At 41.0% G+C, this 11,858-nt stretch overlaps 1 protein-coding gene and 1 non-coding gene across 2 annotated transcripts; both read right to left on the bottom strand.

Annotated features, from left to right (window-relative positions):
- Positions 1-2,009: 2,009 nt before the first annotated feature.
- LOC122661187 (putative disease resistance protein At5g47280) lies at positions 2,010-5,288 on the bottom strand. Its single transcript, XM_043856525.1, has 5 exons — positions 4,576-5,288; positions 3,981-4,375; positions 3,491-3,846; positions 3,112-3,317; positions 2,010-2,918 (listed from the first exon to the last, which is right to left on the bottom strand). Exons 1-5 carry the CDS (start codon positions 5,243-5,245, stop codon positions 2,089-2,091), a joined length of 2,457 nt encoding a protein of 818 aa, XP_043712460.1. The 5' UTR covers positions 5,246-5,288; the 3' UTR covers positions 2,010-2,088.
- A 262-nt stretch (positions 5,289-5,550) lies between these two features.
- On the bottom strand, positions 5,551-5,622 carry TRNAD-GUC. Its single transcript has one exon. It is a non-coding gene; the product is annotated as a tRNA-Asp (tRNA).
- Between the last annotated feature and the right edge of the window lie 6,236 nt (positions 5,623-11,858).

The raw sequence follows: 11,858 nt of genomic DNA on the forward strand, positions 1-11,858 counted from the left end.
TACTGAGTTAAGAGTATGAGGAAATGGCCTTGGGAAATTCTTACTTATCTGTTGGATGTTCATAATGTAATTAAGAACTTTAATGTTGTGGATGTTTTAAAACAGGAACGAATGGCTGTTCATGTAGCCCATAAGTTAGCTTTAAGGGCAAGGCTAGGAAAAGTAAGTATAACACTAGGGTTTCGTTTATATAATGGACATTACAAAGGATATGGTTTTATAAAAGAAGTTTTTGAGGGTTTGGGGTTTATTACAAACATTTTTGCGTTGTTCCCGGCCTCGCTGGTGATTTTGTGTTGCACGTCATTCAGATTGCAATGGAAGTCACCAGCGGTTAGTTTTTTTGCGTCTTCTCTATCTAATAGAGACCTTTTGAGCAAGGAGTACCTATCCTCTATAAATAGAAGACGCTTTAGACACTTTAGAAATGAATTCTAAATGTTTTATTTTCTCTCTTGTACTTTTCTTTTTGTTTTGCCTCAAGTTTTACTGTTTTAAGAAGTATTCTAAGTTTTATTTGTTGTGTTTTGAGTACCTCAAGTTTTACTGTTTTAAGAAGTATTTTAAGTTCTATTTGCTTTGTTGATTTTGTTTTAAGTATTATGAATTCTATTTCTCTTGTTGATTGGACTCTATCCAAAGTGTGTCCTGACGTCGTATTATCCAGATTATACTGTAATGAGCGTCTACGGACTTAAGGATAGTGACCAGTGGCATGATTCAGTTCCACTGTTTGCTTCTAACTACAAGTTTTTGTTGCAATAGATGACTTTGTGATTGTTTGTGAAGCATTATTACACCGTAATAAATCCAAGTAGATAGTCATTGTAGTCTAAGATTAGTTAGTCTCTCATATTATCATTGTTCTATTTACAACAATGTACCATCTATGGCATCAAACATGGACAATCGACTTTGGAGATGGAAGTGATTCGAAAATCATAAAATGAAACTTAATCTCTGGCCTCAATCAAGAACCTTGAAAGGTGGCAGTGAGACAACTTGATTAAGAACCAGTTTAGGCTCTCCAAAACCTGTGCATGTATCAAGTTCTTCTGTGTTAGAAATTCGTCTTTGCTTGAGAGAGAATAAGACGATAAAACATCTACGCCCTTGACCAACAGCGTCGAGGAAAGCCTGTCACTCATCAGTCATCACTCTAATAAAGCCTCACTTGCTCTAGTTAGCAGTTTCAATCCGATCTATAAAATCTAACAGAGACATCTGAATTATTTTCGGACCATCGATCAACTAAATTCAGTTAAATTCATCTGATTACATACAAACATGGAACTCCCAGTCTTCCTGCAAATTCTCTCGAGCTACTAACACCAACATAGAGCACAAAGGTAGGAAGGAAGGCACATGTGGTTGGTGTATTGATGAAGTCAGAGGAATGAACAGTGAACATCAGTCTTTCCTAAAATTTTGTTGCTTTCTTATCATAATAGACGTATAGAACAGGCGAACAGCTTAATCAGTGGAGTTTCAAGCAGATTACATTGAAGGGTATGGCTTCGCCTCTTTGATTTCTTTGGTTTGGACTACTCTGCGTTTTCTCCAGAGTGTCAACAACCTGCCGGTGGTACGGCTCGCAGCTGTTGAGCCGCTTCTGACAGAGATGTGCCACTAACTGGGTTCAGGGCACAACCATCATCCGAACCGTCTGCTACCATGTCCATGGGGGCCTTTGGTTTAGGATTGAGAGATTATCAGAAATTAAAATAAGGTTTGCTCAAATTGATACCCTTAGAAATTTTTTTAGGTGAATGAACAGCGAAAGAACAACAACATCGAGACCAATAAAGGCAAACTTAAAGGGGGAATCAGGACAAAAGATCAAAACAGATAATCAAAGATAATACATCAAAAGCCAGGGAAAGGGAAAAACAACCATAAATGATGATACAACAACAATATAAACCTTAGAAACATTTAAACATGTTGGGTTATAAAGTATCCAAGTAGCAAACTAAAACCAGAGAACTAAAACGACTAAAGTGGTACTACAGCACCCCCTTTCATTTCACTTTCTTACAAGGAATATTCACATGCATTAATCACTACCAGTAATGAGACTAATCGTCCTTACTCTGCAAGCCAGTCCAGATTAAAGCATTCCTTTGCTACCTGAACCCGAACATCTGGCATATCTTTCATCTCTTTCCATAACCAAGCAAACTCTTCATCGCAGATTACACGATACAGAGACCGCAATGATACCAGAGACTTAGGCAGTGTCCTAATCTGCAAGCATTCCCTCATGTCAATCTTCTCCAACCGAGTCAACCTTCCAATGCCATCAGGGAGGCCTCTTAGGTTCACACACTGGGAGATGTCAAGATACATTAACCTTTCTAGCTCACAGACACCTGCAGGAAGCTTCTTCAGGGCTGGGCATGCATAAAGCCTCAGAACTTGTAGGGAATTCAGCATCCCCAGCTCTTCAGGCAACTCCAGCAGTCCATGGCAGTTAGTGATACTCAGACTTTTCAACGAACGAACTTTGCAAATGCTTGAAGGCAACTCGGTTAGATCGACACAATGGTCCATTGTGAGCTCAGAGAGCTGAGGGAACACATGGGAAAGGTCCGTTGCAGATCCATTGAACCCATCATTAACCTTGCAGAGGATCACAGAGACTTTACGCAAGTTGTGAAGTGGAAAGTTTGTCTTGAGTAGAGGAGGAACAGTAATTTTTTCCAACCAGAGGCTCCTCAAGTTCTCCATAGAGATAAACACCGATAAGTTGTTCAGGATTGTGTTCATTGTACCATAGTTCATCAAGATCAGAGCCCTGAGTTTTGGCATCCTCTCTATGAATGGAGGTAAGAAGTACTCATTTGAGGAGAAGTTCAGAATGAGGACTTCTGCCTTAGGGAAGTCCATGTAGAACCAATCTGATTTCCTCATCTCGCCTGTATTGTGGAAACAAGTTCAAGCATTTATTGAGGGGATTTAGAAATAGATAACTAGATTTCAATGTGAAAATAATTCTGGTAATAATCGTAATACTTTCTCCTTATCATATCTCTTTTTCTTTGCTTAGTTATCCTAATAAAAGTTGGGTTTCATTGCAAAGTGAAATGCAGCAAAGGAGATGGCAAATACCTGTATGAACCGAAACAAGTTGAGCATCAAATGGTTGGTCCATATTCCTCTCCCATTCCTTTGGGATTTTGTCCTCTCTTCTTGGCATGAGTAACCGCCTTCGTCTATTTAAGCTCCCACAATTGCTGAAGTGAAGGGCCAAGTCTCTCAATACATCATGCTGGGTAACAGAGATCTCATGGTAATTGCTACAAATATCTCCAGCTCTGTTACCAAGTAACAAACAACACAAGCAACGAACAGGATTGTCACAAAACCAATTCAAAAGGAAGGTGGATGTGAACTGTCAATCTGCAACTATTATCCATACTCGTAAAAAAAAAAAAAAAAAAAGGCATCATTTCTCAATTAGATTTACCATGAACACAGATTTACATACCTTGCATCTTTTACTAAAGTGAGAAGATTTTTATTTGAAAGCTCAATGACTATAGCAAAGGCTTCTTCTTCATCAAGATCATGAATCTCAACCCACATATTTATGAGCACATCAAGAGGAATTTTCTTATCCTCCGGGAAGGAACCCAAGTCTAGGAAGCATTCCTTGACCTTTGGTGATAAGTGCTCAACTGTAATTGCCATCCGGTTAAGCAAATTAATCTCATGAGACTCGCATATGGGTTCACCTCGTGATAGCCTGTTCTTGGCACTTGTCCAAAGCAGTTGAGGCTGGTCTCTTAATGAAGCTCCTATAACTTTTAGAGCCAATGGAAGCCTTCCACACTCCTCCACAATCTGTTAAATTCAATATAACATATAAGCATTGAAGAACATATTTTCTAGATGATAGATGATGAATTCCACACTTCCCCTTAACTTTCAAAACAGAAAGAGAAAGGAAGAAGTGATTGATGCATTTCAACGATTACCTGCTCTACCAGTTTCTTGTCTGCAGTATAAGGAATGGTTTTCTGCCTGAAAGCAGAGTAACAGAATAGGGACATGGCTTCATCTTCTCTGAGCAATTCCAGTTCGTAAGTGCTGTCAACCACTGTAGGGTACTTGAATCTTGAAACCACGATGGTTTTGCACCCGGGTATTTTAAAAATTAGTTGATCGAGTACAGAGAGTGACCACACATCATCCAAAACAATCAAGGTTCTTCCACTGAAGCTCGAGTTGAATTGAAACTCCCACTGTGGGATCGGGACATTGGAGCCAAAGATTTGATTACCCGTGATCTGTTTCCACAGCTTTAGCTTCAACTGCTCTACATTTGGAGATTGGGAGACTGTTTCGAAAAATACCCTGTCCTTGAAGTAACCTGGAGAAGACGATCAGCAGAATTTAAGCTCCTCATACAAAATTTCGCAGTTCTAGATATGTAATACAAATCTCCAGAACGAGTAAACTCAGTAAAAACACAGTTCAAATTCTAAAATGAAAATAAGAACAAAGCTAATTAAACAGAATCAAAATCCAAAAAGCAAGCGCTAAAAAGAACTTCGAAAAAAAATAACTTACTTCGAACTTGGTTGTCTCTGAAAATTTCTCTGGCTAAAGTGGTCTTACCGCTCCCGCCAATTCCACAAATCCCAACGACCCTCAATTCCTCTCTACCGATAATCATCTCCTTCACCTTCTTCTTCCCCAAAGCCATTCCAATCCCCAAGTCTACACCAGGTAACCCAAATATCTCCTCCTCCTTACCAACCCACTGCACCTCTTCCTTCAACCACCTGTCGTCAATCGTTCCCAACCTGAGATTCTCAATCCGCTTCTCGAGACGATAAAACCGCTCAGTCGATTCGAACCTAATATGTTGCACATCAGCCAATATATGGGCCTGCATTGGTCCATTCAGAAACCTAGACACGTTCTTCTCGAGCTTCTCCATCTTCCTCGCCAGTTGCAGGTTCTTATACACGTGCCATCGACTAGACGCTAAGACTTTGGTTGTGAGCTCCAAGCCCTGACGAAGAACCATAGAGAATTGGTCGAGTTGAACCTGACGTAACTGGGGCAATTCAACTCCGGAATACTTGATCTCTTCAATGGTGGGTAGCAATTCTTCGATGTCCTTTTTCAGGTGTTCAGCGCTGCTCTTGCAGAAAGCACCCTTCTTACATATGGTTATCAGTTGTTTCAGAAGCTCCGTTGCGATTTCTCCGGCGAAAAAGTCCGTTACAGCCATCGCCGTTGGCCGGAGGATGGAGTCAGTTAAAGCTTTAGCCTTTGGATTGGGTCACAGTCTCTCTCTGGTCTGGTGGGTGTAGTAGAGATATATTAGTTGGAGGGGAAAGGCTGCTCTCTCTCGTGGAGACGAAGAGGGTAAGATGGTAATTGCGGTCGTCAACGCCGTTCCACTATTTTATCGTAAAAAGTCTATGCTAGTGGAGAGAACTTGGGGACTATAAAGTCTAGTGTGTGGGCCCCATTGGCCTTAGAGTGTGGATCACGTCAACTAAAAAAGAAAGGTAAAACAAAAATGTATTTCTACGCCGCTGCCGAGGATCGAACCCGGGTCACCCGCGTGACAGGCGGGAATACTTACCACTATACTACAACGACTTTGATGAAAATATTATCAATTTAAAATATATTATATAATATTTTATTTTCAAAGCACCCTTGAAGAATTTCCTTTTGTATATTAGTGCTATAAAGAGAGAGAATTTGTTATCAGATACGAATCATACATGTTGGTGAAGGAGCAAAGAGTGTCATTGTAGATCCCACATTTTCAAGATGTGTGACGGCTTGGAAATGGATCCCCACATTGTGTGTGAGGGATTTTTTCCTTCAAAATTAAAAACAATACATGAGACTCAACAACTTGATAATTCACTTTTTAATTAAATTATTGAGAGAAAAGTATGACAACTTGACAAGTAGAAATTTGCTTCACCATTCAACTACTATCTAAAAATTCTACGCAAAAGTTATCCTCCACCATGTGTGAAGAAAAAAGTAAACTTATCTAAGATCATAAATATTTTGCCCGTGTACGAAGAAGATAATACCTTCTATTATTCCTCGATACCCTTTGCATACCATCGGTTCTCCCTTGACTGTAGGTGAAGAAGAACTGCCTCCAAAATATTTTTGCCTTCGTTATATTGTCATTTTGCACCCCCCCCCATGTTCTAATACCGAGGTTTACAAGGTCATAACATGCGAGGAGGAGAGACTAGAGAGATAGAGAAAGCGGGTGCTAGCGTACCCTCCCCTCCCCTAGTGGCTCAAAAAAAATTTCTCAAAACAAATAAGGGAATGTTCCTGTGCCTAACCACAGAATTGTTCAAAATTACCACTCAACCCCTAGTAAATTAAAAAGTTTCATTCAATTAAATGCTCCTGCACGCACTCTTATTGCCACCAATGCTACACTACACAATTATATGGATATATCTTTTCTTTTTTCCATACAAAATAAAATATATATATATATATATCGCTTGCGAAAAAAACAAAAAACTCAACAAGAGTTTTAATTTGATGGGTCGGAGTCTAAAGGCACGTTATCCTAATCCACATCATCACAATTCACCTACTATCTCTGTATCATTGTCAATCCATTCCATTGGTTACATTCAATATTTTTCTTCTTCCAAAAGTTTAGTAACAAAAGACAGAATCGAGTCTACCCAAACTAATCTCTCTCTCTCTCTCTCTCTCAAGTTATTGATTTGTAAATGAGAAGGAAGGTGGGGGTGGGAAGGTTCTTCGAAATTTATGGAGAATATTTGAAATTCAACACCCAAAGACAGCAGTTTAAGATTGTATTGTTTCATAACTCATACCTAATGTATTAAATATAGGGGGGAGGGGGGGATACCTAATGTATTAAATATAGGGGGGGTGGGGGAGGGGGGAATACTTATTGGAGGGTTAACAAGGAAGGATCTACATCAAGGTCGACTCCGTTGTACCATATTTAGGGCATAGTTGAAAAACTAGGTTTTGATTGGGGCGAATCACCCAAGTCGAGTCAAAATTTTGGAAAATCTAGTCAAGAGACATGCAGAGTAGGTCAAGGTAAAAACTGACGAGACTGGATCATAAACCGTCCAAGTCAAATGTGTTATACCCGCACCCGGTACCCTAATTTTTTTCTTTATTTTATCCTTGTGACGTGTAGAGGGTGCTGCCATGTATGCCGGTGAGTGTTCACAATGGTGGTCAAACCAAGCTACAAGATTGTTGACTTGACACGGGTTTGCCATCGAGGAAAGATTCCTCAATCGGGAGTGGGGAAAATTCATCGACGGTGACTTCATCGACTACCCTCCAAGTACCGACCCCAAGAGTGAGGAGTATCGGGCAAGACACACCCCATATCGCCCTACTTAGACACTTCACTTGGTGACGAACTTAGCGTCGCGGTGGGAAAACTCTTCGGGATCACGGAGGTTGCACCTTGACGTGACAGGGTAAGTGGTTGACCAAATTTTTGTTGTGTGTTTATGCCCCTCAAAGCCCTCGAAGTGTGGCCCAAAGGCCCCGACCCTTATGGTGGGAACCACCTTCCTACTCGCATCGGATGCAAGGTTACTCGGCTGCCTCCGACCTTGCATCCAATGCCGCTGACAAGGACCCTTGTGAGTGAGACCCCGTGGCTAAGGTGCTATTGGTGCCCTGCCATGTTTGACCCTACCCAAATAGACCCTAGGGTGCACTTATGAGGCCTTATCCTTATAGGCCATTAATAGTGGTTTTCTATAAGAGAGAGGTGGGTAGGACTATTCATTAGTCTTGGCTCATTTCTACCTAACCTAACCTAACCGTGCTTGAGAAGGGAGTTATGAGGAGAGAGGGCTAGCAAGGAGAAGGAAGGGAAGAAGAAGAAGGAAACGGGCCGAGTTTGGAGCTTTAAAGAGGGCACCTCGAGTGTACCTCAAACCAGGTGAGCCAAGTGCCCTTTTCCCCCTTTTTCTCTCCTCCCCTTGCTCGCTTGAGCTTGGGTGGTTCGTTGGTTGCAGCCCCAAGTTGGGGTTTTTTCCTTTGAAACCCAAAGGGGTAGCTTGAACCATGTTTGGTTTCCCCTTGTAGGATGCTATCCTACTTTCCCTACATCCCTTGGGATCTCCAACGGGTCTCTCGACCTAAGGTTCCAACCACCTAGGAACCCCAAATCGGACTCGGAGTTGTTGGCTCCTTTAAACCCCCTTAGATCTTTAGGTGTTGGGTGTTTCTAAGACCCAAATAGACTCCAAGACACCCCCTCCCTAGTCCCTTGAGGCTTAGAGAACCAAATGGGACAACCCCGGGCTTTTAAGACCTTGAAATCGCACTTGGGTTGCATCGGAGGCAAGTCTCGTGTGCCTCCGATGTTGCCTCCGGTGTGGTCTCGAGCCTCGCGAAAAGGTCGGAGGCAAGGTCGGAGGCAAGCCTCTGAGTTCGACGTTGCCTCCGACATAGTTTTCAAGGCCTATGACTTATGCAAACTGCGGGGCTTTTCATTGAGGCCTCTCCTACACTCTCTCATACTCTTATTCACTTCCGTAGGCGCCAACACTTGTGCTAGGGGTGATCTCGTGGGGAATCGTTACACTTAATCAAATTCCTAATTCAAGTAAACGGTGAGTGGGTTTGGGTGACTGCTTGAGCTTGCTTACTATTGTTTATTCATGCATTTATGAATTATATTATGACATTATCATTCAAGCATGATTGCATACTTGCATTTATTCTTATTTGATGATGATAATTGATTAGGATGATATGGATCTGTGTTGGGTTACGGTGCCAGGAAATCGCACCGAACCCCAATTACGTGGAATTGTATATTGCATCTCATTCTTGTCAGATGCTGCGGTGTTGTCTGGTACCGGTGTTAGATGGAATGGGACGTTGACACACCCGGATGTACCTCTCAACACGATAGGATTCATGTAGTATATCGGTTGGCTAGGCCCCCCTATGCTACGACCCTTACCAACGGGGTTTAGGTGTTGGGTAGCGAGCACCTGCTCGTGGAGAGTTAGAGAGGCCAGGCCGGGGTAGTAATGGTTATCGGGGTCCGCCTCCGGGTGGTGATGACTACGACCGGCGCGGGCTCCATGGTAATAATTGAGGTTGCATTGTGGTGAGAATGGAAGGATCCACAGTTGTCTTCCCGAATTATTGCGAGCATATACCCATTGACTTAGCATTGTGTGTTAGGTGGTAAATGAATTAATAATGGCATGCACCATGGACTATTTGTGATTGTGTGATTGTGCATCCCCTTTTCTCTCTCACGGCTCGGTGGAGCTAACCCCTCTTGTGCACACCTTTTTAGGTGAGGTCACAGGAGATGCTTATTTTGCGGGACTCGAGGTTCAGGCCTCGGAGTACGATGATATCGAGACAGAGGACCCCGAGGCCGTGACCGAGGAGCACGGTGATGGGTGTCCTTGTGACGATCGCCTACGGGCCGTATTGATACATGGGACGTGTTCCCTCTTTTGTCTTTTTGGGGCCGCGTGCCTTGTATAAACATTTATTGCTATACTTGTTTTGGGGTAGTTATGCTATGGTCATTCGGGATATCCATCCAAACTATTTATGTATCTTTTAACCGTATGAACATGAGGTAATTACTACAAACGCTTCCGCTATTTTATGATCGTTGGAAATGGAATATTCCTTGCCTTTTGTACTCGAATCTTATGGTATGTTCTTTTAGACTAAGCTGCGTTGGGACACTGCAAATCGTGATTCTGGTAGTCTTATGGGACGACACGTATCGTCCTAGTCACCCCTTTATCATTAGTTTATTCCTCAAACGGGATGGGGGCGTGACAAAATGAGACTTGGTATTTTTACCCAAGTCATGACAAACTCGACGAGTCCTTGTGGGTGTCATTATGCCTAGTGAAATATAACACTTTACTATTTTTCATTTGGTAGTACATGTGTTAATCCATGTGATAGAGGACCCCACATACAATGACCAAATTTTAGTCCGAAGTAAGCAAAGGTTGCTTAAATTCTTATTCAAAATTTGGGCGGCTCCCAACAAGCACGAAAGACATCCATGAATTGTGGATGAGGAGATAGTCAAGTCGCTTCAAAGCGAAAGAAGCTGGAAAAAAAAAGTACAAAGGGAGGTTCTAGAATAGCGCTAAACTCCCCTTTACAGGTCAATATCATGGAAAAGGAGCTAAAGGAAATCCTACTGGTTGTTTTCGTTGTGGAAACCAAGGGCATCGAGCTTACGAATGTCCTAAACAATTACCAGAAGAAACTAGAGCTTGAAACTAAACCAGAAGCGGCAGCCTAAGCTCCCTTGATAAACAGGGATCCAGAAATATAATGAAAGTTGGAATTCCACGACTAGAAAATGGCCATGTCAGCGATGTTTGAAGTGGTAGCTATTATACTCATTTTAAGCTGAAGTTGTACAGCTAGCCTAGTCCTCTATCACATGGATTAATCCATTTACTGCCATATGGCAAATAGTGAAGCATCATACTCCACTAAGCATAATGATAGGGAAGAAAACCCAAATTTTTACATATAGGGTTTTTGAGGTGGAAAAATAAAAATATGCTCTTGTTTGTACCTATTACAGATTATACAAAATTCATTCTTTTCACATTCTAGTAAAAGTAGTACATTTTTGTCTTTTTTCAATTTTATATTTCTTTTATAACATATTATATATTTTTAGACCCAAATATGTTAGAATAAATCGATCCGAATAGGGACAAAATCCCAAAAGCCAGGATCTTCATAGGGCGTTCAAGAACACAACCAAATAAATAATAGAAACAGGAATAGAACCACTAACCTTATTTCGCATCCATAGTGATGATGATCGCAGTGGAAAATAAAGAACAAGATCTAGGTGCTTCCCCTCTATTCCCAAAGTAACTGGCCCAATGAGAATGCCGAATGCGCAAGGACGATGTACACTGAATATCTCCCTTTCTGAATGCACTCCTCAAGAACAATTGAGAACTAATAATTGTGATGGGTAGAGGGGGGACCTAGCTCTCTTTATATAGTAATTCTTAAAGGGTTTCTCTCATCATAGTCCCAGTAGGAATCTATCTGGCCCACACTAAGCCAGTCTACATTAGACTTCTAATACAACTTAATGACCTCCTTAATTAGACCAAAACTCTAATTAGCCTGGTTTAAGATATTTAATATTAATCCATATAATACTAGAATATTAATCCTAATGGAATTAAAATTCTAACATTCTCCTACTTGGATTTATATTAAACTTCTTATTTTTAAAGAGATTTAAAAACAGTTTTGACCAAAACAAATCACAGGCTAACAACCTTTTAGGAAAACTTTATGTGCACTATTTAAAAACAAATTGGTCTAGAGGTCGTATTAGAAAATCAATCCTGTCCCATAAAGTTTTAGACACCGAATCATGGCGGTAACTGCATCTATCTTCAAGCGACACAGAGCCTTCCATGGTCACGAGAGCCCTCAACTCTACTAACATGGATGCAATGTGGTAGTGTGACAACGAGATAATACTCACGTAGTGATTCCTTATGTATTATCCATTTATCAGTTCAAAATTTCTCTTCTTTAAGTGGCACAGGCTCACTAGAGAAATAAACTTTGTGATTCTAACGAATCTGTATGTCTCATCAGAAATAACTCGAGTTATACTTTATGTGTTACAAGACATACCTTTAGGCTAACAACTTAATGCCCCAACCTTGCTTAAGGTTAACACATTCCTTAAGACTTTAAAATCAGAAATATATTCATCATGTCAATAAATAAAACACTCATGTGTTTAAAAGAAACTGCATGCAATGACACCTGATATATATATAAATCAAAGTTTA

This window comes from Telopea speciosissima, chromosome 5 (genome assembly GCF_018873765.1).
Source record: "Telopea speciosissima isolate NSW1024214 ecotype Mountain lineage chromosome 5, Tspe_v1, whole genome shotgun sequence".
Lineage (NCBI taxonomy): Eukaryota > Viridiplantae > Streptophyta > Magnoliopsida > Proteales > Proteaceae > Telopea > Telopea speciosissima.